This window comes from Oncorhynchus clarkii, chromosome 15 (genome assembly GCF_045791955.1).
Source record: "Oncorhynchus clarkii lewisi isolate Uvic-CL-2024 chromosome 15, UVic_Ocla_1.0, whole genome shotgun sequence".
Lineage (NCBI taxonomy): Eukaryota > Metazoa > Chordata > Actinopteri > Salmoniformes > Salmonidae > Oncorhynchus > Oncorhynchus clarkii.
Window position 1 is genome coordinate 28,057,216 of NC_092161.1, and position 27,470 is coordinate 28,084,685.

General features: G+C 43.2%; 1 protein-coding gene across 7 annotated transcripts in view; it reads left to right on the plus strand.

The window, feature by feature from the left end:
- Positions 1-27,470, plus strand: part of LOC139367142 (dnaJ homolog subfamily C member 13-like) — a 58,018-nt gene continuing 30,548 nt past the window's right edge. For all 7 annotated transcript variants that reach the window (XR_011626846.1, XM_071105212.1, XM_071105213.1 and 4 more), the window contains exons 1-4: positions 1-154; positions 4,924-5,004; positions 21,625-21,700; positions 21,963-22,112. Coding sequence is in view for 6 of the 7 variants with exons in the window: in XM_071105212.1 (XP_070961313.1) it covers positions 4,937-5,004; positions 21,625-21,700; positions 21,963-22,112 (294 nt within the window). In the remaining variant the exon portion in view is untranslated. The remainder of the gene's footprint in view (positions 155-4,923; positions 5,005-21,624; positions 21,701-21,962; positions 22,113-27,470) is intronic.

Here is a 27,470-nt window from a genome sequence, read left to right on the forward strand (position 1 = left end):
TCAGGAATATGGCAGCGTCCTGAGCCCAGAGTGAAGATAGCGCAATTAAGCAGCTACAGCATCGGATTGGGAAAACAGAAACACAACAGCCTCGCACATTGGAGGGTGGGGGTTCAGGGTCGGAAAATAATCGCATCTGGTAGCGAACATACAGGTAATTTCATCTGCGACTGCCACAATGCACAACTCATTTCCTTCATTTTTGAGCTCCATAGACAAGAGCCCTTGCTAAGCTAGCTAGGCTTACCTAGCTAACTAGGCAGCTTGCTAGCTTCCCCCTTTTGCGAGAAAAACCCACATCCAGTTAGTGTGTTGTTAATAAAATAAAACACTGTGACACTTCTAGGCTGCGCTTATTGTCATGATATGTACAATGTTCATCACTGGAATGGCCATTCCGACTCTCGTCTTTATTCGGTCTAGAGACCACCCCCCAACTTGGCCCGCTGCACTTGGATGTGGCCCTAATAGCCGCTAGCTTGCTACCCAAGCAGAGCCAGATACACAGCGGCAGCCAAACAGGGTGTGATCAAAGTGAGTCGGCAGTTATTTTATGGAATTGTAGAAACTCATATTTACATTATCTTTCATTGTGTCTGCGAAAGCTTATACCTAGTTAGTTTTTCTAACGGAAGTTCCTTGTCAACCTATAGAGGGGTTTTCGAAGAGCATTGTTTTGGTCATGACCCAGTGTGACATGTACTGTGAAATGCATGTTCAAGTTTTATTAGTCGTATGTACAGGACACATGGTATTCACCGACCAACGAAATGCTTACCGAGAAAGACATTTTGCAGTCATACTGTGAATTTGAAAGCAGCAGCTACATCCTCAGGCTTGACTGCGCTGTGTTGTGGTTGTCATGCATTCAATAGGATTTATTGTGCTCCTACAGCTACATTAAATAATGTAACTTTATTTATGGAAAGCAATTCCAGGAACAATGCTCATTATTCTGCTGTGTTATTAGTATGTGTAGGTGATTTTACTTCTTAAATTAGTGGTGGTAACACGTGGGGACTAATATCTGTCAATCAAATTGGTTGTAGACCTAATGAAGGTAATCTAGGCAACTCCATCGACCCATTACCCGAGATTGAAGTTTTGGAAGTAGCCTTATTATTGATTTTTACCAGCACCATCAGTGCTCAATCAGACACATAATAAGACTAATGTCCACTACAAAGGCTGAGATCCATAAGGCCTAGGGGAGGGCAATTCCACAGTAACAGAATGATACTGAGACTAAGATTCTTCACTTTAAAATGTATGTCAAACAAAAACCAATCATTGCAAAGTTAAACAAACCGTACAACTCAATGCACAAGGTCTACTTTGAACAATTTCCACAAACTGTCCTTCGGTTACCAAACTTTGCATCTGCATTGCTCTAAATCTGTTTTTCTAAAATGTTCAGTGGACATTGTTAAAATTAGTCCTTGTGCATAGAGTTGTATGCTTTTTTTTTTTAACCTTCAATGTTTTTTGTTTTTGTACATACATTTTAATGTGAGAAATCTATCATTCTGATACCATGGAATTGCCCTAGTCATTGATTGCATGGACGCTATGTAACGATAAAAAGATCACAAGACCCCTTTCCCTAAAGTTATCAGTTGCAGCAATATTACCAACTTATAACATTTAAAGAACCCTAGTGGAAATGTTGAGGCACAGAATTATCAAACCGCAAGTGTGTAAAGCCAGGCATTTCTTCCTCAGTAGCAGAGTGCTGTTATATTAGCTGTCACTAACCAGGATTCCATCCAACCTTTTTGTACAAGTAAAGTCCATTTTGGATAAAACAATGTCACGACAGGCTTGATGGAAACAGACACTTTTCTGGTAAACTTTCCAAATGTCGCCAAAACAAAATATGCTAGGCAAAATATATTTTTCTGTCAGTAAAATTAATTATGCAAGAAGTGGCAGGCGCATCACTTTTATTAGCAAATATTGATATCATAACTGTCATATGGAAGTAAATGATATTGCGTGCTTCCAATATTGTGGACCCCAGGAAGAGTAGCTGCTGCTTTTGCACCAGCTAATGGGGATACTAATAAAATAAATATTATGTGGTCCTCCCACTACGACTCGGCGAAAGCATGCAGTTTAGTAGGCTACAGATTATGAACTTCACAGGGTGGTGAAAGTGCTGTGCACTGTAATGAGCTTGATGCTCCTTTCCAATCAATATCGAGGGTCTTTTCTGGTGACATGATGATCGATGGTTGGGTGCCGTTTGATAAATACAAATGATCTCGCTCTTTTGTCCATAATAATCTCATCATGTAGGTAGCCTACCTGCATTGTATCTGCCAGCTGTGCCAAGACCAGAGTGGCACATTCACTATATAACACAATTTTGTTTTTGACAAAACCATCAGAGTTGAAAATGCGATGGAAACTCTTTTTAAAAAAAATTTATTCGATACATGGGAATTTAACCTCAAGTAATTTTTCTATGCACTACGTCCTCACACACAACGTTTTATCCGCAACAACTAAATTTGATGTGAACACATCTCTGGTGTGAAAATGCGCAGATTTGAAAAAATGCAGATTTCAGAATATTTGCATGAAAATCTGTGTTACACCAGGCTCCTGGCGTGACAACTGTTCCTTTCAGACAAATACGATTCAAAGATGTAAGATTTGACTCTTTAAAAAAAAAAAAATCCCATTACTGTTGCATAATTCTGTGTTAACTGCAACTGCCACAGGTATCATAATCTTGTGCAGAACTTCAATGATTTAGTGTTATTGCGCAGTCACATGAGAGCAGGTTACACAGTCATCCAATGTCCAGAGAGGCTCTGCGTAGTCAGCACTGTTCACTCACTGCTTGGAAACCATAGGTCGTTACACAGGTCGTGTAACCCCCCCCCCCACCCCCCCACTGTGAGGGGTCCGTACAATCCTTTTGCAGCTCTGTATTGTTGAGTGTGTGTATACCATCCATTGGCAAGCTAAGGAACAATTTTCTTCAGAACCAAGAGTCCAACTAGTTTTCTCTATAGTTCTTTCTGGTCTGAGGTGGCTTGTAACTTTGCAGTAATTGAGCCACAGGAAGAGCTGGGTAGGGCTGTCACATGACCACATCCTGGAATCTGGCCCTTCTCTTAATACTCCTCATCACGGTAACAGAATTAAACTGCATGGCCTTTGAGTTGAGAGGAGTGCAGGTCACGTGGTCACACCAATGCCCATCGCTATTATAAAATTCCATCTGTCTGGGCTGGATTAAATTCATTATGTGGAAGGGTTTGATGCATAAGAAAATCATGTGCTCTGATTCAGAACTGTTTCTTTTAGTTTAGATGGCTCTAGCACTGGTTCTCGTTCAGAGGAAGATTGATGACTAACTTCTGGATTAGTCAGCTAGCTCCTGTCTGGTTTGCTATAGGCTGTGTCAGTGGTGAGTCAAGAGGGAAGAACACTCAGCATATACGTTGCCTAGGAAGTTTGCATGATACAGTTCTCCGTGATTTAATCTTTCCATTAAAGAAGGGTTCGACTCGTCGTCTCTTGGGGGGACACTGGTCTTTCATAAGGACTTATTTTGCTGCCCCTTGCTGCAGGTCCGACATGGAGAGGGAGGAAAAGAAAAGTCCGTTATTTCCAGGAGGACCTGAGCAGAGTGCTGATAAAGGTTCCCCCTGTGACACTGACAGTGCAGTGGCCAGCAGAGAGAGGTTACTACTGCTCCCTGGGCACGATTTACTACTAGTCTACTACTACTGTCTCACTGTACTGTTTGTCTGTCTGTTAGTTACGACTAGTTTTTATCCAGTCACCTTTTCTGTGATGTCGTGTGACTGTAGTTACATTCCAAATAGGCTTAGGTCTAGTATTCTCAACACAAGTACTGAAAATATGGAAACCTCTGTTTGCTGTCTCAGTATGACACATAGCCAGTGTTTCTCTTTCTAAGGGAATCTTCTGCTACGAGTTCAGTTTAGTGTATATAAATATGGAGGTTTTTTTTAGGGTAAATCAGGAGAGAGATTTTACAGAAGTTATGTCTGAAAAAAACAGTTTCCTCATGTTTCATTGTTTTGGCAAGATCAATACATTCTCTTGGTATGCTATGCTGAGCTGACCTACTCAAAGGCTACGTTTTATTTTTGCAATGTTGTTGACCAGTTGCATGCAGTTTCCGTCCCATTTTGCTGTGTCGGCACTCTTTCCCCAATGCCTGTAAGTAGGCTATGCCTCATTCTCCACTGAGTGTCTGTGAAAATTTGCACACAGAGGCTTTCAGCGAAGAGAGGTAGAGAGATGAATGTAAATTGTGTGTGAAAGTTGAGGACATTCACAGTGACTCTGATTGTAATGGTTGCTGTCAGTCGGAGTATCACGTCTATCTGTTGTGTCGATTCCACTCTAATTTGCTGTTCAACACTTTATTTTGTGTTTAGCACCACAGAGTTTGCCAGCGAAGAGACAGGACTCTCCCAGCCAGCACAGGGAGTGTCAACAAGGATTTTCACGCAATGTGTAGAATGTGATCCGCCAGTGGGAAGTGTGTGTGGCAGGTTTTTTGGACCGTGTGTGACATAATGTGCTGTAATGGAAGTATTTTAAGCTCAGGGTGGGTTCTGCCTTTGACTTCTCAATAGAACTAAGCATCTGCGTATCCAAATGCCTCCACTCCACTCCCAACTCGCGTGACTACTTCAAGATAGCTCTATGAGGGGAATCCGTCCCTCTCATTGACCTGTGCTCTTCACACGTTATTGAATTAGCAAACTGTAGGCCTAATTATTATGCTTGCTGCCATTCGCTCAAATGAAAGTTGCCTGGCGTCCAATTCCGCTGCTCTGACCTGTATGTACTCAATGACGCGAGACTGTTAAAAGCCCATTTCATCATCCCTTTGAGTCTGTCTCACCCTGACCTTGTTCTCTTGTGTTGCAGGTCTTGCCAGAAGATGAATGTCATCAAAGACAACAGAGACCTGGCCTGTTTCTACACCACCAAACACTCCTGGAGGGGAAAGTAAGAGCCACCTCATATTCTAACGTTTCTTTCCCTGAAAGACCTCCCATTGATACTGATAACATTCGTTCAACCCAGCTCTCCTTGGGGCTGGTTTGCTAGGCTGAGTTGGGTAATTACTCCTAACTCCTTCAATAGTCAAGTACCATAACTTCTATATGCACCTCTGCTTTGTGAAAGATAGCTTAGTTTTCTTAATGTTCAGGTCACGGTCCGGTGTGTATTGCCTTCTCTTTATCGTTCTCTACCGTTCCACACGGATCCTAGTTGTAGGCCTAGCAATCAGGTAGCAGGACAGACACACTGATGTCAACACCAGAACAAAGGGAAAGCACTGAAATCCCTGACTCAGTGCTTCCATTGTGTGTGCGTTTCCTTCAATGGGTGACAAGGTGTTCACAAATCACTAGTGTCAGATTCTTGCTAACCCGAATGAATACATGTCTCTGAAATCCCAATATCTAGATAGCGCAGGTTAGACTGCACTCGGGATCTATGACATAAGGTCCATAAGTACAGCTGAATGGTAACAACCATGTGATCATGAATCAATGGGATCTAGGTCTATATACTATGGAAAAGAAAGAGCAAATGTTACTAAACAAACTGGTCCCAACCCTTTTCTCTGGTAGGCCTCAACAGTGGTGAGGCATTGAGTTGTATACAACAACAGGACCACATTACCGATACCTGCTTCCTAAAATAGCTTTGTCCCATTAAGGCAGCCATTGACTGTGGTAACTTTAGCAGTAGTGCTAGAGCGCAGATTAGCCCCGGGCAGGGTTGAGGGCTTCATAATACATCTTCTACACATCCTCTCTGTGTGTGTGTGTGCGTGTGTCGACACTGTGAACTGGACAGTCAGTGAGTAAGGCCAGGGCTTTGACTGGGAGGTCAAGAGAGAAGGGTTTTGTGTATTACGTAATGTTGTTGCTCCTCTTCGCTCCCTGTGGCGCATATGGCTGAAGTAAGGTCCTTTGCGGCTTTCTCAGCTTCACCCCAAGACAGTTTTCTTTATTTGTATAGCCTACAGTGGCCTATTTGCTGTGGCTTTTTATGTAACTTTATGGTACGCAGCCACGGTACCAGAATGCAAAGCCGGGCTTCTCTACTGTGAACACGGATCATCTGCCAGGGGGCCAACCTTAATTACAATCAACCTTGATTAGCCTGCACTCTTTACTGAAAGTCCCAGTGTGAGTAGAACTTTTGTCCTTTTAATTAGAACCTCAGTCCTGAAGTACAGTAGAGAGCAGGTTCAGTTTGAGGACGAAGCTAGCTACAAGCCTCAGTAGAAAAGGTTCACCACCGATTACACGGCTTCAAAGGGCTTTTTCTGGTGTGTGTGTGTGTGTGTGTGTGTGTGTGTGTGTGTGTGTGTGTGTGTAGTATTTTCCTCTCCCACGGCTGTGTCCCTTCTGTAGTCTTAGTCCTTTTAAATCCTGTGACTCTTGGCATCTTAAGGCTCTATTAGACTTGGCCCCGGCGTGGCAAACAGGCTGCTCAATGTTGTGGCCACACAAAGGACTTCTCTCAGAGCCATCGCTGCCTGGATCGTGGACCGTCAAGAATCTCCGCTCCCCTGCTGCCATGACGAATCTGCTCTGAGCCGAGCGCGAAGGATTCACTCTACACACGCACACAGACCACATTGGTTACGTTTAGTCTACAGTTTACACACACTACTTACACGGCTGCAAAAACCAGTTTACCAGGAAACTGGTTTTGGCAGCCATGTGATTTGTGTAAGAAGTGTGTTTGGCCAGTGATGATTTCTGAAGGCCTCAGGTCCTGGTTTTTCTTTATTGGATTGTTCATACCTTAAAAGTTTAAGCCAAGGTTATGAGGACATGTGCCTGCCAAGATACAGTGCCTTGCGAAAGTATTCGGCCCCCTTGAACTTTGCGACCTTTTGCCACATTTCAGGCTTCAAACATAGATATAAAACTGTATTTTTTTGTGAAGAATCAACAACAAGTGGGACACAATCATGAAGTGGAATGACATTTATTGGATATTTCAAACTTTTTTAACAAATCAAAAACTGAAAAATTGGGCGTGCAAAATTATTCAGCCCCCTTAAGTTAATACTTTGTAGCGCCACCTTTTGCTGCGATTACAGCTGTAAGTCGCTTGGGGTATGTCTCTATCAGTTTTGCACATTGAGAGACTGAAATTTTTTCCCATTCCTCCTTCCAAAACAGCTCGAGCTCAGTGAGGTTGGATGGAGAGCATTTGTGAACAGCAGTTTTCAGTTCTTTCCACAGATTCTCGATTGGATTCAGGTCTGGACTTTGACTTGGCCATTCTAACACCTGGATATGTTTATTTTTGAACCATTCCATTGTAGATTTTGCTTTATGTTTTGGATCATTGTCTTGTTGGAAGACAAATCTCCGTCCCAGTCTCAGGTCTTTTGCAGACTCCATCAGGTTTTCTTCCAGAATGGTCCTGTATTTGGCTCCATCCATCTTCCCATCAATTTTAACCATCTTCCCTGTCCCTGCTGAAGAAAAGCAGGCCCAAACCATGATGCTGCCACCACCATGTTTGACAGTGGGGATGGTGTGTTCAGCTGTGTTGCTTTTACGCCAAACATAACGTTTTGCATTGTTGCCAAAAAGTTCAATTTTGGTTTCATCTGACCAGAGCACCTTCTTCCACATGTTTGGTGTGTCTCCCAGGTGGCTTGTGGCAAACTTTAAACAACACTTTTTATGGATATCTTTTAAGAAATGGCTTTCTTCTTGCCACTCTTCCATAAAGGCCAGATTTGTGCAATATACGCCTGATTGTTGTCCTATGGACAGAGTCTCCCACCTCAGCTGTAGATCTCTGCAGTTCATCCAGAGTGATCATGGGCCTCTTGGCTGCATCTCTGATCAGTCTTCTCCTTGTATGAGCTGAAAGTTTAGAGGGACGGCCAGGTCTTGGTAGATTTGCAGTGGTCTGATACTCCTTCCATTTCAATATTATCGCTTGCACAGTGCTCCTTGGGATGTTTAAAGCTTGGGAAATCTTTTTGTATCCAAATCCGGCTTTAAACTTCTTCACAACAGTATCTCGGACCTGCCTGGTGTGTTCCTTGTTCTTCATGATGCTCTCTGCGCTTTTAACGGACCTCTGAGACTATCACAGTGCAGGTGCATTTATACGGAGACTTGATTACACACAGGTGGATTGTATTTATCATCATTAGTCATTTAGGTCAACATTGGATCATTCAGAGATCCTCACTGAACTTCTGGAGAGAGTTTGTTGCACTGAAAGTAAAGGGGCTGAATAATTTTGCACGCCCAATTTTTCAGTTTTTGATTTGTTAAAAAAGTTTGAAATATCCAATAAATGTCGTTCCACTTCATGATTGTATCCCACTTGTTGTTGATTCTTCACAAAAAAATACAGTTTTATATCTTTGTTTGAAGCCTGAAATGTGGCAAAAGGTCGCAAAGTTCAAGGGGGCCGAATACTTTCGCAAGGCACTGTAAGTGTTGAAGTTGTTCTAGGCTCATACTTACCTAATGGGATCTTAATGAGGATCTATGGCAGTGTGGTAGTTATAGCTAGCTAGCTTTCAACCACTAGTCTGTCACTTAGCCTAGCGTCACTTAGCCTAGCGTCACTTAGCTTAGCTTAACCGCAAGTGAAGGAGCCATTACTCACTAATCTGATTGACTGGCTGCTTCTTTTGTCATCTTCTGACTCAGTCAAGGCCCAGACTACATAGCTCATGCTTTATGATAAAGTAGAATGGAGGCTTCTGTCCGAGGGCTTTTGTTAAAATGTCAATGTGAAGTACCTTCAGAAAGTATTCATACCCCTATACCTATTCCACATTTTTTTTGTGTGTTAGAGCCTGAATTCAATATTGATTAAATGGATTGTTTTCTTATTCAATATTGCATTTAAATAAGTATTCACACACGAGTCATACTTTGTAGAAGCACCGTTGGCAGCGATTACAGCTGTGAGTCTTTCTGGGTAAGTCTCTAAGAGCTTTCCACACCTGGAGTGTGCAACATTTGCCCAATTATTATTTTCAAAATGTTTAAAGCTCTGTCAAATTGGTTGTTGATCATTGCTAGACAACCATTTTCAGGTAGATTTAAGTCAAAAAAGTTAACTCAACCACTCAGGAACATCCACTGTCTTCTTGGTAAGCAACTCCAGTGTAGATTTAGCTTTGTGTTTTAAGTTTATTATCCTGCTGAAAGGGGAATTAATATCCCGGTGTCTGGTGGAAAGCAGACTGAACCAGGATTTCCTATAGGATTTTGCCTGTGCTTATCTCCATTCCGTTTCTTTTTTTATTCTGAAAAACAAGTCCTTAACGATTACAAGCATATCCATAACATGATGCAGCCACCACTATGATGGAAAATATAAAATACTAAAAGTACTACTTAAGTTGTTTTGGGGGTGTCTGTACTTTACTATTTATATTTGAGAACCTGTACTTTTACATCACTACATTCCTAAAGAAAATAATGTACTTTTTACTTTATACATGTCCCTTGACTTCCAAAAGTACCCATTACATTGGAATGCTTAGCAGGACAGGAAAATGATCCAATTCACGCACTTATCAGGAGAACATCCCTGGTCATCCCAACTGCCTGGCTGACTCACTAAACACATGCTTAGTTTGTAAATCATGTCTAAGTGTTGGAGTGTACCCCTGGCTATCTGTCAAATAATAATAATTGGGCCATAATATTTGCTTAATATAAGGAATTTGAAATTATACTTTTACTTTTGATACTTGCGTATATTTAAAACCTTAGACTTTTACTCAAGTATGACAATTGGGTACTTTTTCACCACTGGTCAAATGGGAAAAAGTTCCTCAACAAAACCACGTGCCCCTGCAAGTAATTTGTTTATTAGCCAAAAATGCTTATCTATGATTATCATGAAGCATCACTTGCGTGTCGCTGCATTTCATCATATGTTCGCACTAAAATGCGACTCTGGTTCTTTTCATGTGTTTGGTCTGGAACATTCTCACCTGCAGCAAACTGCACCATGGTCCAAATTGAAACGGACCGAGACCAATCTTTATGAGTGAGCCATGGTTCTTTTAAATTTTTTTTTTTTTTTGTGCGCTACGAATAGTGTTCACACTAGTCCAAATGAACCAAACTAAGAGGGTAAACGCACCAAGTTGTTCAACATTTTTAGGCTGAGACCGATTTCCATGCACATGGACGTCTCATTCAGTTTGTGCAGCTACTGGATTTTCCTAGCATTAGCATGTTGGCTAAATGTTTGGCGTGTTGCACATAGCAACATTCCTAATGATTTGGATTCAGTTAGGATATTTTTTTTACCGTTAGAGATGTGGGGTTTGTGTGAGCTGCGAAAGAGAAGTGGTTGTACTAAGGTTTCCAGCAGACACAGGAAGTTGCTTAAAGTGATGCGTTATTCTGAAATCTGAGGCCGGGAAAGGAAAGCAAAAGCCCAAAGTTTCTAAAGAGTGGAGGAGGGATGGCTTTAACAGGCATAGATGACTGAAGTGGTCAGTTCAGTTATGCCTAGTTCATTTCTCACAGGCTGTTCTGCCCTGTCAGTGAGTTTGAGGGCTGTACTATGCACTCTTCTGCATCTTGTGCTTTCTGTCATATAAACTCCCTTTATTGGAGGGTAAAACCTTCATCTCTATTACATCCTGGTAACATAATCCACCATAACCACCCCCTGCCTGCCTTCCTCTGTCCCAGGCAACTGTGAGGAATTGTAAAGGAGGGAAGAGACATGGGTTCAGTCAATGGAAAGGCTCTTTCAGTGTGTGTTTGTACACAACAGTATGCGTGCGTGTATGTGCACTTGTGTGTACAGACTGTAGACAATTGATTTTCCAGCTGGAGTCAATAGCTCAGTGCCTAAGTGCTTATCACGGCCTTGCTTTGCATTAGGCCTCAGTGCAACTCTATAAGCTGTGTGCAGCACAACAGCAGACTAGTGTGTTTTTATATACACCGTGTACTTTACCCTCTGTGGCGGACAGTCCCGTCAGGTGAGAGTGATTCCTGGCTAAAGTCTCACTCGGGTTAATAGGCATACTGCATACTTTACTGTAGTTATCTATTGATGGAAATAAATCTTGGCCTTGGAATTCACCTCTTGTTCAGAATATCTTCTGGATTTAGCTGTGGTACGGCTTTCGAGGAAATCTAGCCGGCTGGACTGAGTTTCAGTGGAAGACCTTCAAACCAAACTGCAAAGGGGGGGGGGGGGGGGTCTAGCCTTTACCGCCATCTCCAGTAATAATGACTTGTTTATCTATCTAGCCTATTGATTTGTAGCACTGCCAATTAAATGTTCCACTGTTTCTAATAACACTCGTATGAACTTTGATGCAGTGTCTCTATGATGATATAAAGCACTCAGGTCATGGCGGGAGAGACTGAACGATGACTGTTGTTGTGAGGAGCAGTATAGCATTCCTGCCCTGTACATGACACAATCTCTGACCCATGTAAATAGGCTATATGCTACGTGGAGTTTTCTGACCATGTAACCTGCCCAGGAAAACAACTGAGCCCCTAGTTAAAGCCTTTAACCTGGGCCCAGAATAACCTGGGCCTTGGCTACTACCGTACCTGTCCTGGGCTGTTCCAAACTTAGACTGTGCTGGTGAGTGGCTGTGTCTGCCTGGAGGGGATGACAATTTAAACAGTCTTGTGATGAGGTCGGGCCCAGCCACTGAGCAGCAAGGTCAAAGGGTCTGTGTACGAGGGTGCCTTTCGAAGCAGAGCAGGGGCCCTGCACTTAACTCGGCGGGAGGGTGGAGTTGGCAAGGATGAAAGGAAAATGATGTGCTTGATGATGATCGAGGAGGAGAGGGAGCTCAGTTCTGCTACTGGGATGCAGAGACTGTAGAATCCACCAAAACCTTGACTCTGATTACTCTCAATCTACCTCTGGATTTCTATACTGATATCTGGGCACATTCAGGCATGAATAAAAGGCATTTTCTACCAGTTGTATCCACCTTGTTTGTCTTTACCTAGTGAAGCTGTGTGTGTGTGTGTGTGCACAGGGCTCAACGTCAGAATGTTTTGTGTTGAGGACAACAGTGATTAGGAGGTTCTGAAAGTGCTCCTTTCAGCTCACACAGACTCCCTTCAGCTATTGAAGAGTGGCAACTCTGTGTGAATTCAAGGTCGACAAGCGTGACAGTCTTCTGACAATATGCCTATGCCTAAATGTGTGTAGGTAGAGATTGTAAGACGACAAAGTAGTTGAAAATGTAGGGTCGGCTTGTTGAGCAAGGAAGTTTGCATGATTGTCGTCAGGCCGGTTCACCCTTCCTGTGTTGGTCAGTCAGTCAGCTTCCACTGAATCTTTTGCTTCACTCATTCAGCACATTTAAAAGCATCAGCGTGACCACAGCATGGTTAGCAGTATGTTGGAAGATGTCCAGAAATAATCTCATCCATTCACTTTGTCCAATTTAACAGCCCAGGAAATAGGTTCTTTGGGGGTTAGCTTAACAACAGCTGAGCCTCACATCTGACTTCAGCTTGGTTTAGTTTTATAGTTCAGATCAGGGGTGCAGTTTAGCTGGAACTCTAAAGCCTGTCTGAGGTAGCTAGAGTGGGGGGGTAAATGGCAATTGTGATTATTGATTGCGTTTTTCATTCACGTTGGTGTAGACTTAGTTCCATGAGACATGGTTAAAACATTAAGTTAAGGTAGATTATTATGACTAATTAGGTTTCCCCTTTCATCTGTGATTTAGCTAGCCAGTTAGCTAGCGATTGGCATTAGCGTCTAACAAATTTTGTAGGCACAGACCGCATGCTAACTAGCGTTTTGCAGAGAGTAAGATACACAAACTAATAGTATAGCATAACAAAATGTGGATTTGGGAGCGGAGTACAGGAGAGAGAACTCACCAGCAAAAAAAATCACAATTATAAACTGGGTGGTTTGAGCCCTGAATTCTAATTGGCTGAAATCAATGGTATGTCAGACCATATACCACTGGTATGACAACCATTTATTTGTACTGTTCTAATTCCATTGGAAAACAGTTTATAATAGCAGTAAGGTACCTCAGGTTTGTGGTATATTGCCAATATACCACGACTAAGGGCTGTATCCAGGAACAGCCCTTAGCTGTGGTATATTGCCAATATACCACGACTAAGGGCTGTATCCAGGAACAGCCCTTAGCTGTGCTATATTGGCCATATACAACACCCCCTCTGCCTTATTTCTTAATTAAGATAGATTGAACTACAAAAACGAACGTTACAAGCGACCTAGTGGAATGTTAAAATATCACAACCTCGTTAAGATTTGGATTCAATTAATTGTGTAGCCCTACCACACACACACACTTACACTTAGTTTACAAAACATTAGGAACATCTGTGCTTTCCATGACATGGTCTGACCAGGTGAAAGCTATGATCCGTTAATGAGGTCTCTTGTTAAATCCACTTCAATCGGTGTAGATGAAGGGGAGGAGACAGGTTAAAGAAGGATTTCGAAGCCTTGAGACAAATCGAGATACGGATTGTGTCTGTGTGCCGTTCAGACGGTGAAGGGGCAAGACTAAAGATGTAAGTGCCTTTGAACGGGGTATGGTAGTAACACAAGGCAGTAGGATACGAGTAAATGTTCGTTCCATAATGCAATTAGCGGGTAAACACTGTTGTCAAAAGGGCACCGCACATATGAGCAGTTTCAGGTGACAGATGAAAATATCCAGTAGAAATCTAGAAAGAAGGGAGATCTAATATGCAACAACTAGCGTGTTTTGCTAGTATGACTAGGATTGTGCCTTTGGGTACTGGACAACGAAAGAAAGTTGATTATATAAAATAATTGCTTCCACGGATATGGTCTGATTTTAGCTAGGCTACTTTGAAGCAGGGAAAACATGCCTCATAATATGAAGTAAAACATTCAGGTTTCAAACTATTTAAGAAAAAGTTTTCTAAATGCATACTGCCTCCAGCTCATTGCAAAGTGGTGTGTCCTGATGAAGCCTGTCTTCCGTTGCCTTTGTATTTTCTGTCTGAGATGCGATAGCAGCCACTCTCTTGGGGTCTGACAGAAGGCTCTGTATCTGTATGCAGTGCGTGAGTGATAAATAAGATGCATAACGAATATACTGTACATGCGCCGATTTAATTCCACAAAATTATGCAAATGAACATATAGACCGATAAGCATGATCAGTCAAATGCATGTATATCGACTGGTATTTCCATCAATGAAAGGCTAAAATGCATTATTTCGCAATGGTATTTCTTCTCCAGGCTTTTACATTTTTTTATCGGCCAAAAGTTGTCTATTACCGGCTAACGGAAACCCTGGGTAGTAGGTGCCAGGTGCACCGGTCTGTGTGTCAAACAAGTTTCCCCGTGTGTATCAAGAATGGTCCATCACCCAAAGGACATCCAGCCAACTTGACACAACTGTGGGAAGCATTGGAGTCAACATGGGCCATCCCTGTGGAATGCTTTCAACACCTTGTAGAGTCCATGCCCTGACGAATTGAGGCTCTTCTGAGGGCAAAAGGGGGTGCAACTCAATATTAGGAAGATGTTCCTAATGTTTTTTACACTCAGTTTATAAACAGTCAGCTTTACAGTGACTGTCCTTTTCTACTTCCTCTGAATGTGGCATGTGATCGCATTTCTCATAGATCTCGGGGGACACTTCCCTTGGCTTATACCACCGTCTCCCTCAGTGTCAGCTACTACTTGGTTTATGTATGTATTAGGAATGCAATGGTACAGTGGGCCCACAGTTCGGTATGTATCACGGTTTGTGAGTAACGGTACGGTTTTGGTATCTTTTTATATTTAAGAAAAAAATAACACATCACCCTTTAAACAATGAGCTCTTTATTTTTGCCTATAGACAAATAAAACTTTCCTGTCAGAAAAATGGCAGCAGGACTGAGTAGGCCTGGTTTCTGTCTCTACTATATGAAATAAAGGGGAGGAAAAACATTTTAAAATGAAAAGTGCTTGTTAGCTTTGACAACCTGTAGCTCTTCATCACCCAATCCAGTATATAGTGAACCGTCACAGTGAGGTAGCTTTGAGTTGCTCTGGAGGGCCAACTATCAGTGGAGAGCGCTAGATAGGGTGTCTGTGTCAATTCGTTTTCAATTTCTCTCTGTGATGTTTCATAGAGTTTGGGCATTGCTTGGCTGCTGAAATGTGTGCGGGAGGGGACGTTGTAACCCGGTTCATTTTTTTTTTCATCCGGTGACGAAATTCCCAGTCAGTAACTACTGAATAGGGCGGTAAATCTTTGGCTATGAATACTCCCACTGCGTTCGTTAATTCTTAGTTTTTCTGAATTTGTCGCAAATTGTTGTTAGAAGGCAGCAGCGAGAGATTGTGTTTTTGTAAACGAGTTGATTCTCCTTGCTCCAGCTCCACCTGCAAGGAATACGGCCTGGTGATGTAAATGACACATCATGTTAGAAGTGTTTCCACTCGAATAGCCGACAGTGGCAAAGCAATGCTTCTTACCCTCGTCATTGTATTGAACGCTGAATTCAAAATGTTCCCACACAGCTGATTTGAGAGGTCGGTGCCTCTTCAAATTTGCTTCCCTCTGTCTCGCTAGCGCTCTCCTTTGTCACGTCGGAGCTGAGATAATATTTGTTTTTAGTTTCCCATCTATTCATGGGGCCCCTTTAGTGAGGTTTCCAACTGAGATGTCATTGCAAATCGTCCATTAGTTGTTTTAAGGGGGGAGGTGGGAGGGGGTTGCGGCCTGTACATTTTGAGACATTGCTGTGGAGTAAAGTTTGCCACAAGCTGCTCGTCTGGTTCTGTGGATCTGAATGTACAATGTGTGTGTAGTCTGCAGCGCAATTGGCACGTTTTGGAAATTATAGGAAAATGACAGGCATACTGTAATTCCGCGGTTCAAGTGTGCGTATTGAACCGTGGGTGCGTACCGAACGGTTCGATAACATACTGTGTACCGTTACATCCCTAGACTATGGATGGATGGTTATTCAGTTCCAGTGACAAAACACGATCAGTTTTTCAGCGCTCCACTCATCCGTATTGGTACAGAATAAACGTCTGCCTCTGAAAATAGCACCATATTCCCTTCATCGCGCATAGGGCTCTGGTCAAAAGTAGTGCACTAGGGAATAGGGTGCCATTTTGGATGTACACAAGTTCCCTGGTCCATTGGTCCCATTCTGTCCAGTGTCAAACTCCCCAGACGTAATAGGTATTTATTTCTGCCATGGTTATTTCCAGCTCGGTAGGTAATTTGTGGAGCGTTGACTAACGGGGAACAATGTTAGCATCATTTTATCAATGCTAATGGAATTCACAAGCCAAGCCAATGCTAAGCTAATCTTTGTCACTTCAGAAATACCACCACTTAGGCTACAGCAAGGGCAATCATGTCCACCACATCCCTCACTGCAGTTCTCCACAGTCCACTCCGCACGGATTGTCTGCATCCCAAATGGCACCGTATTACCTAGGGCTGGCACAATGACCGTATAATTGTGCATCTGACGATTATGGATGAACATCGTCATGAAAATAAAATAACTGTCAAAACCGTAAAAAAAAGTATTTATTTTATATGAATATATATTTATTTATTTATATGTATTTATTTATTATTAGTTTTGTGTGTGGTGCGAACAGCTGACTGCAGACAGGAAGGCCTAGCAAAGGTGTGGTTGAGTCAGTTTCCGCGGTAACATTGACTCTACAACCACTTTGGTTGCCTTGAGTTCATTTGCAGAACAATAACAGTCATCTAAAAGTCCATGACTGTTACGGCCCTGCTATTACCTTTATTTATTTTTATTTATTTTTTATTTCACCTTTATTTAACCAGGTAGGCAAGTTGAGAACAAGTTCTCATTTACAATTGCGACCTGGCCAAGATAAAGCAAAGCAGTTCGACACATACAACAACACAGCGTTACACATGGAGTAAAACAAACATACAGTCAATAATACAGTATAAAGAAGTATATATACGATGTGAGCAAATGAGGTGAGATAAGGGAGGTAAAGGCAAAAAGGCCATGGTGGCAAAGTAAATACAATATAGCAAGTAAAACACTGGAATGGTAGATTTGCAATGGGAGAATGTGCAAAGTAGAAATAAAAATAATGGGGTGCAAAGGAGCAAAATAAATAAATAAATTAAATACAGTAGGGAAAGAGGTAGTTGTTTGGGCTAAATTATAGGTGGGCTATGTACAGGTGCAGTAATCTGTGAGCTGCTCTGACAGTTGGTGCTTAAAGCTAGTGAGGGAGATAAGTGTTTCCAGTTTCAGAGATTTTTGTAGTTCGTTCCAGTCATTGGCAGCAGAGAACTGGAAGGAGAGGCGGCCAAAGAAAGAATTGGTTTTGGGGGTGACTAGAGAGATATACCTGCTGGAGCGTGTGCTACAGGTGGGAGATGCAATGGTGACCAGCGAGCTGAGATAAGGGGGGACTTTACCTAGCAGGGTCTTGTAGATGACATGGAGCCAGTGGGTTTGGCGACGAGTATGAAGCGAGGGCCAGCCAACGAGAGCGTACAGGTCGCAATGGTGGGTAGTATATGGGGCTTTGGTGACAAAACGGATGGCACTGTGATAGACTGCATCCAATTTGTTGAGTAGGGTATTGGAGGCTATTTTGTAAATGACATCGCCAAAGTCGAGGCTTGGTAGGATGGTCAGTTTTACAAGGGTATGTTTGGCAGCATGAGTGAAGGATGCTTTGTTGCGAAATAGGAAGCCAATTCTAGATTTAACTTTGGATTGGAGATGTTTGATATGGGTCTGGAAGGAGAGTTTACAGTCTAACCAGACACCTAAGTATTTGTAGTTGTCCACGTATTCTAAGTCAGAGCCGTCCAGAGTAGTAATGTTGGACAGGCGGGTAGGTACAAGTAGCGATCGGTTGAAGAGCATGCATTTAGTTTTACTTGTATTTAAGAGCAATTGGAGGCCACGGAAGGAGAGTTGTATGGCATTGAAGCTTGCTTGGAGGGTTGTTAACACAGTGTCCAAAGAAGGGCCAGAAGTATACAGAATGGTGTCGTCTGCGTAGAGGTGGATCAGAGACTCACCAGCAGCAAGAGCGACCTCATTGATGTATACAGAGAAGAGAGTCAGTCCAAGAATTGAACCCTGTGGCACCCCCATAGAGACTGCCAGAGGTCCGGACAGCAGACCCTCCGATTTGACACACTGAACTCTATCAGAGAAGTAGTTGGTGAACCAGGCGAGGCAATCATTTGAGAAACCAAGGCTGTCGAGTCTGCCGATGACGATGTGGTGATTGACAGCGTCGAAAGCCTTGGCCAGATCAATGAATACGGCTGCACAGTAATGTTTCTTATCGATGGCGGTTAAGATATCATTTAGGACCTTGAGCGTGGCTGAGGTGCACCCATGACCAGCTCTGAAACCAGATTGCATAGCAGAGAAGGTATGGTGAGATTCGAAATGGTCGGTAATCTGTTTGTTGACTTGGCTTTCGAAGACTTTAGAAAGGCATGGTAGGATAGATATAGGTCTGTAGCAGTTTGGGTCAAGAGTGTCACCCCCTTTGAAGAGGGGGATGACCGCAGCTGCTTTCCAATCTTTGGGAATCTCAGACGACACGAAAGAGAGGTTGAACAGGCTAGTAATAGGGGTGTCAACAATTTTGGCAGATAATTTTAGAAAGAAAGGGTCCAGATTGTCTAGCCCGGCTGATTTGTAGGGGTCCAGATTGTGCAGCTCATTCAGAACATCAGCTGAGCAGATTTGGGAGAAGGAGAAATGGGGAAGGCTTGGGCGAGTTGTAGTGGGGGGTGCAGTGCTGTTGACCGGGGTAGGAGTAGCCAGGTGGAAAGCATGGCCAGCCGTAGAAAAATGCTTCTTGAAATTCTCAATTATGGTGGATTTATCAGTGGTGACAGTGTTTCCTATCTTCAGTGCAGTGGGCAGCTGGGAGGAGGTGTTCTTATTCTCCATGGACTTTACAGTGTCCCAGAACTTTTTTGAGTTAGTGTTGCAGGAAGCAAATTTCTGCTTGAAAAAGCTAGCCTTGGCTTTTCTAACTGCCTGTGTATAATGGTTTCTAGCTTCCCTGAACAGCTGCATATCACGGGGGCTGTTCGATGCTAATGCAGAACGCCATAGGATGTTTTTGTGTTGGTTAAGGGCAGTCAGGTCTGGGGAGAACCAAGGGCTATATCTGTTCCTGGTTCTAAATTTCTTGAATGGGGCATGTTTATTTAAGATGGTTAGGAAGGCATTTAAAAAAATATCCAGGCATCCTCTACTGACGGGATGAGATCAATATCCTTCCAGGATACCCCGACCAGGTCGATTAGAAAGGCCTGCTCGCTGAAGTGATTCAGGGAGTGTTTTACAGTGGTGAGTGGAGGTCGTTTGACCGCTGACCCATTACGGATGCAGGCAGTGATCGCTGAGATCTTGGTTGAAAACAGCAGAGGTGTATTTAGAGGGCAAGTTGGTTAGGATGATATCTATGAGGGTGCCCGTGTTTAAGGCTTTGGGGAGGTACCTGGTAGGTTCATTGATAATTTGTGTGAGTTTGAGGGCATCAAGTTTAGATTGTAGGATGGCTGGGGTGTTAAGCATGTTCCAGTTTAGGTCGCCTAGCAGCACAAGCTCTGAAGATAGATGGGGGACAATCAGTTCACATATGGTGTCCAGAGCACAGCTGGGGGCAGAGGGTGGTCTATAGCAGGCGGCAACGGTGAGAGACTTGTTTTTAGATTGCAACACCGCCCCCTTTGGCAGTTCTATCTTGTCTGAAAATGTTGTAGTTTGGAATTAAAATGTCTGAATTTTTGGTGGTCTTCTTAAGCCAGGATTCAGACACAGCTAGAACATCCGGGTTGGCAGAGTGCTAAAGCAGTGAATAGAACAAACTTAGGGAGGAGGCTTCTAATGTTAACATGCATGAAACCAAGGCTATTACGGTTACAGAAGTCGTCAAAAGAGAGCACCTGGGGAATAGGAGTGGAGCTAGGCACTGCAGGGCCTGGATTCACCTCTACATCGCCAGAGGAACAGAGTAGGAGTAGAATAAGGGTGCGGCTAAAAGCAATAAGAATTGGTCGTTTAGAACGTCTGGAACAGAGAGTAAAAGGAGGTTTTTGGGGGCGATAAAATAGCATCAAGGTATAATGTACAGACAAAGGTAAGGTAGGATGTGAATACAGTGGAGTTAAACCTAGGTATTGAGTGATGAAGAGAGAGATATTGTCTCTAGAAACATCATTGAAACCAGGAGATGTCATTGCATGTGTGGGTGGTGGAACTAATAGGTTGGATAAGGTATAATGAGCAGGACTAGAGGCTCTACAGTGAAATAAGCCAATAAACACTAACCAGAACAGCAATGGACAAGGCATATTGACATTAAGGAAAGGCATGCTCAGTCGAGTGATCAAAAGGGTCCAGTGAGTGGAGAGGTTGGTTGGGGGTCACGGCGATTTAGACAGCTAAATCGGTAGCAAGCTAGCATAGGAGCAAGCTAGCATAGGATGGAGGTCTGTTATTAGCCAACTCTTGCGTTCCGTCAGTAGATTAGTGGGTTTCCGTGTGGTAGAGGGGATTAATCCAAATCACACAACAACAACAAAAATAAAAACAATAGATATAGTTATAGAGGCCCAATAAGAAAAATAAATAAAAAATAAAAATTGTCCGATTGTCTATTCAGATAGCAGCCGATAAGATAGCCAACGGCTAGCAGGCCGCAGATGGGCGCCCAGGTAACGTTGCGCCGGAGGAGCCAACCGGACAATTCCCTCGGGTAGACAACGTTGGCAGTCCAGCTGTGAAGGCCCGGTGGGGCTCCGCGTAGGCAGCAAAACGGGTCCGGATAGGTGACTGCAGCCCAGGAGTGATTGATGGAACTCTTCAGCTGGCTAGCTCCGGAACAATTGATGTTAGCTCCGGAATCGACGAAAGCCGATAGTCACACGGATAGCAGCTAGCTAGCTGTGAGATCCAGCTATGGATGTCCAGAGCCAGCGGCCGAAATCCGGTATGTTCCGTTCCGAGCCGCGCTGCACGCGGCGCGCCGTACAAAACTGGCGATAGATTCTCGAGCCAAAGGACAGCCGATGACCACAAACCGTGGTTAGCTGAGTACTAACGATTAGCCAGTAAATATGCTAACTAGCTTCTGAACCTGCTTCAGAGTAGCTTCTGGACCAGCTTCTGGCTAGCTCCCGGCTAGCTTCTGGCTAATTTCTGGCTAGCCTCTCGGAGGATTACAGATCTGAGGTAAATAATACTTTTTTATATAAATATAATTCGGTGAAGCGGATTGCAGGAGAGTGTTCTGAAGATGAGTTTTTGGAAAATTACAAATATATGTGAAAAAAAAGTTGTAAATATATCTACGGGACAGGACGAGGACAAAAATACGTCTGAACTGCTATGCCATCTTGGGAGAGATGGGCCCATAGGTCTCTGCCTCAGGTCAAATGTAATACACTATGTAGGAAATTGGGTGCCATTTTGAGGTGCAGACATTGTTTTGGGTGTTAAGCTACCTTCTGTGTCTTGTAGATCCTTGTATATCAAATGTTGTGTAAGTAGGTATCGGACTTACTGAGCTCCCCTCTTCTCTGTTCCAGGTACAAACGAGTCTTCTCCGTGGGCACTCATGGCATTACCACGTACAACCCCACCACGCTCGAAGTCACAAACCAGGTCAGGGGACTTTAATCCCGTCACGTTTCCTCAGTCTGTCATGTGACATTGTCTATGTGATGAGTACCATTATGTGATGACTGTCAACATATTTTTTTTCTGTTTAGTCCTAAATATCCCAGTGGTTATGGTTTTGTTCAGCATATCCCCTGTCACCAAGTTGATGAATATCTATGAACTGTCATTTTCACTGTTATCGAATGTGACTTGTTGACACGTGACATGTTGGTCTCTCTGTCTCACTCTCTGTTGTGCCCTGTAGTGGCCGTACGGGGACATCTGTGGCATCACCCCGGTGGGAAAGGGCCAGGGCACCGAGTTCAACCTCACATTCCGTAAGGGCAGTGGCAAAAAGTCTGAAACGCTCAAGTTCTCCACAGAGCACCGGACAGAGCTGCTCACAGAGGCACTGGTGAGAGAACACACCATTGGTTCTGGAAGGATATACTTTAATAAATACCTGAGGAGCTTGGTTTAACTGCCTTACCTCATTACAACCCAAATATAAGCTTTTTTTCCGTCGATTGTTTGTAAACCAAAGAATTTTAAGAATAACATTGTATAAACATGGCTCAAGCTAGCATTTTGAAATCATGGGTGGTCAGTCCATCTATACATTTGAGAGGGGTTCATTTCTTAAGCCCCACCCCCTCAGCTGTTTTTGAATCCCAGATTGCCCTTTTTTAGTATGTTGTACTGGGAACTACACTCACCTCCCACCACCAGAACCCATGTGTAGCATCAGCCATGATTTTTTTCATGAGAACGCTCAACACGTTAGCAACAGTGGCCGACTGTTGCCCACTGTAGAAACACCGTCACATATAATAAAAGTAGGGCTGTCACATGATACAAATAATTAACGGCATTACTTAATTGCGATTAATCACAAATCAAGTTTGGCCCTGAAGAAAATATTTTTCTATTTAAAAAGCAGTGCATTGAGTTACAGGCATACTTTTATTTGATTGTAAGGGACAGAAAACACTTAACAGAATGTTTTAGTAGTATGTTCTAAATGAGTGTGAGTATAGGAATAAATAACTGGCGCTATGGATACAGAGCTTTTAAACTTGTCTAACAATGTTAGGAAAACGCTAACCATCTGTACTGTTTAGATAACTACACACACACAGGCCTACACTCCCTCTCATTTACTCCCAGTCTTACACACACACAGGCCTACACTCCCTCTCTTTTACTCCCACTCTTACACACAATCTTACACACACACACACAGGCCTACACTCCCTCTTTTACTCCCACTCTTACACACACACACACAGGCCTACACTCCCTCTCTTTTACTCCCACTCTTACACACACACACAGGCCTACACTCCCTCTCTTTTACTCCCACTCTTACACACACACACAGGCCTACACTCCCTCTCTTTTACTCCCACTCTTACACACACACAGGCCTACACTCCCTCTCTTTTACTCCCACTCTTACACACACACACAGGCCTACACTCCCTCTCTTTTACTCCCACTCTTACACACACACACACAGGCCTACACTCGCCTCCCTCTCTTTTACTCCATACACACAATCATACACACCCCACTCTATTCCTTTTCAATTCTTCCTGTACCATTCTAATTTGTGCTTAGCCCAGTCAGTGGTAACATTACTTTGGGGTGGCAGGTAGTTTAGTGGTTAGAGCATTGGGCCAGTAACCAAAAGGTTGCTGGATCGAATCCCCGAGCTGACATGGCAAAATACAAAAATCTGTCCTTCTGCCCCTTAACAAGGCATTTCCCCGGTGGGCCGTCATTGTAAATTAGAATTTGTTCTAAACTGACTTGCCTAGTTAATAAATAAAGGTTGAATGAAAAAAGCACGAATCCGCGGCTGAAAGAAAAAAACATTTACATGATTTTGGCTAGAGGCACACTGTCTTCAGCGACGTAAAGGCGCAAGCATTGACTGTATTGTGTTCTGCGCTTTAAAGGGTCAGTGCGGAAACGCGTGTGCTTAACTAGAGCCGATATTCACGCCGCCGCCTCAAATCTAATTAGCAACATAAAAAAAACTGTCTAAGCTAGCGATCCATTTTTCTATTTTTTTTTTATTGGGCTGCATCTCAATCCGCCGTTTGACGGCCTTCTGCAGTGGAAGGTGGCAGAGCTACAGCGGTGTTCGTCAGACCAGGAGATTTCCTGAAAATTAGAGAGTAGAGAGAGAATCGAAAACAGCCGTTCCAGGACAAAGGTAGCACGTCAGGTGAAACTGAAGCAGCAGCAAGACCGGGTGGACTGGGGGCAGCCAGGAGTCATCAGGCCAGGTAGTCCTGAGGCATGGTCCTAGTGCTCAGGTCCTCCAGGAGGGGGAGATGATTAGAGGGAGCACACTTAAATTCACAAAGGACACCGGATAAGACAGGAGAATTACGCCAGATATAACGGACTGACCCTAGCACCCCGGCACTTAGACTATTGCAGCATAGATAATGGAGGCTGAAACTGGTGGGTCGGGGGACACTGTGGCCCCCCGGACTGGGCCAACCAGGCAGGATATAACCCCACCCACTTTGCCAAAGCACGTCCCCCACACCGCTAGAGGGATATCAACACACCACCAACTTAGTACCCTGAGACAAGACTGAGTATAGTCCACAAAGATCCCCGCCTCTACACGAGCCCGAGAGAGGGGGGGGGGGGTGCAAAACTGGACAGAAAGATCATGTCAGTGACTCAACCCACTCAAGTGACGCACCCCTCCTAGGGACGGCATGTAAGCGCACTAGTAAGCCAGGGACTCAACCCCAGTAATAGGGTTAGAGGCAGAGAATCCCAGTGGAGAGGCTACACACACTAATTTGACCGCTCTGTTGAAAGCGGAGACTCTCGCCAACATGTCCGTTGTTTTGCTCTAGGACGCTGACAAGAATAGTCTGAAGGTTACCCAGCTACCAGTGTTTTTAAATTTTTTTTTTATATGGAAGTAGTTTAGTGCCTATAAAAAGGGGTTAAATATGGTTGCAAAATGTTTTTATTTCCTGATCTTTATTATGTCGCTCAGGTATACACTTCAAAACAAACTTATTTTTGAAACATGTTTTTCCATGTATGAATCTGTTATTCAATGCTTGTCTATGGGCTAATAGCAGTAAGGCCAAATTCAGTGTGTCATCCCCAACAAAGTATTTATTATTTTATACCTAAAGTGGTTGTAAAATTCCAATTCAAAAGCTAAATAATCCTTGGTGTATGACCATCTTAAAACAATTCCATATCTTGTCTTAAAGAATCCCCCTTAGACTCCGGGGGGTTCAAATGCTCCGTGCGGTGAAGAAATGGAGGCGTGATTAACAGCATCAACTTTTTTTGCCGATGAACATGTCAAGCGTTATTAACACGTTAAGTTTACAGCCCTAATTAAAAGCAATGAAATTGTCAAGAAGGTGCGCTCTCTCACACACACACACACACACACACACACACACACACACCTAAATTGCAGTGGCGGTGAAAAAACAAATAGCTGCAAAAACGCTCATTGTCTGAAAATGTAGCAAAAAATGATGTCGCTTGCAAGTTACAGGTCCCTTGTCACAGCTGGTTCTCACACCACGCAGAAAACAAAATGTGTTGATGACATTGGTATTCTGAGGAGGTGTAAGAGATTCTCTTTTTAATGAGCCTGATATTTCCCATAAGACTCAAGTTTCTCTTTCTAGTGAGTATATGCAAATTCGACCAGCATATTTTTCTCCACCTTTATTTTGACATGGAGTCATGCTGAGACTAAGGTCTCTTTTATAGATGCGCCATGTAATTACAAAACTATACACATCAGTACAATATGAAAAGCAGAACAGAGATACAAAACAGTCATAGAAAACAAACACATTCATCAATCAGCTGTCTGAAATGCCCTAGAGCAGGGGTGTCAAAGTCAAATGGACGGAGGGCCAAATAAAAAAATCAGCTACAAGACGAGGGCCGGACTGTTCGAATGTTCATTGAAAAATTTTTAAATGACGCATATAGTCTAGTGAACCTAATTGAACCTACTGAAAACCTAACAAATATATTACAATATGATCAGATAAATAAAGCAATATTTTCTTATGGCTCTGTCAGTAATCTTTAATTTTCAACAGACACAAAAGACAAATTTCCTTTATATAAATATCCCCATAACATGAACATTAAATGAAAGAAACCGGTATTCAAGGCACCATCAGTAGACTATATTTTCTATTTTAGCAAAAGTGGGCTAAATTTACTTCAAAGAAAAAACAATAATAGCAATTTTCTATCATCCACTCAACTGAAATATTTTTAAAATATAATTGGATTGAAATACAAAAAAATAAAGTGCAAAAATCTATTAATCAAAAACAACACTTTGTTTAAGGAGAAGTAACATGCAGTGAAAACAAATATTAAATTTTAACTTTTAAACTTGAACTGAGTAAAAACTCTAAATATGTGATTGCACAGTAATGTTCACTTGTTTGAGGTTGAGGGTGATACTTGGTGGTGTCCCATCTTTTCCACAAGTTCATCAATGTTCGGGGTAAGGCTCTGAGCTGAAGAAATCCTCAGAATTGAGTGGAGGTGTTCAGCAGTAAGTCGACTTCTGTGTGATGTTTTGTTCAGGTTCATCAAAGAAAACAGTTGTTCACACAGGTATGTGCTGCCAAACATAGACAACGTTTGAGCAGCCTGGATGCGCAGCTGGGGCATTGTGCCGGGGAGGAAACGGGCGAACTCCGCAGCACCCACTGCCGCATATTTTGCCCTCAGTGCATCATTGCATTGGAGGTCAATCAACTCCATTTGGAGGTTTGGTGGTGAGCTTTCCACGTCAACAGCAAATGGGTTACCGAGCAGTTCCAACCTGCTTTTTTGTGCTTCAAAGTCAGCAAATCGGCGTCGAAAGTCAGCGGCAAGCATACCTATTTTATCAGCCAACTGTGTGCTCGGGAACGCACTGGTAGAGAGCTTCTCTTTCATGGTCTGGCAGCTGGGAAAGTGGCTCAAATTTTCTTTCCGCATCTGCGTCTCCCACAGAGTCAGTTTGGTTTTAAATGCCTTCACTGTACTGTACATATCAGAGATGACACGATCCCGACCCTGCAGCTGCAAGTTTATTGCATTCAGATGACTCGTAATGTCACACAGAAAAGCCATTTCACACAGAAACATTTCGTCTCGGAGTTGTGTTGTGTCTTTCCCTTTGCTGTCCAAGAACAGACAAATCTCCTCACGAAGCTCGAAACATCTTTGAAGCACCTTTCCCTGGCTTAGCCATCGCACCTCTGTGTGATAAGGCAAATCACCATGCTCCGTTTCTAACTCCGTCAGAAATGCCTTGAACTGGCGGTGATTCAAACCTTTGGCTCTGATAAAGTTAACTGTGCGCGTGATGATGCTCATTACATGCTCCATTTTCAAGGCTTTACCGCACAACGCTTCCTGGTGTATGATACAATGATAAGCTGTCAGCTCACCTGTCGCGTTTTCCTCTTGCATCTTTTCCCGTATCTTCGCCACCAGTCCGCTCCTGTGTCCACACATCGCAGGTGCTCCGTCGGTTGTCAAACCCACGAGTTTTTCCCAAGGCAGCTCCATCTCATTTACACATCTTGACACCTCTTCATACAAATCATGCCCCGTAGTTGTGCCATGCATAGGACGTAAAGCCAAAAACTCCTCTGTCACGCTTAGGTTGGAGTCCACTCCGCGGATGAAAATTGACAACTGGGCAATGTCAGAAATGTCGGTGCTCTCATCCACAGCCAAGGAATATGCA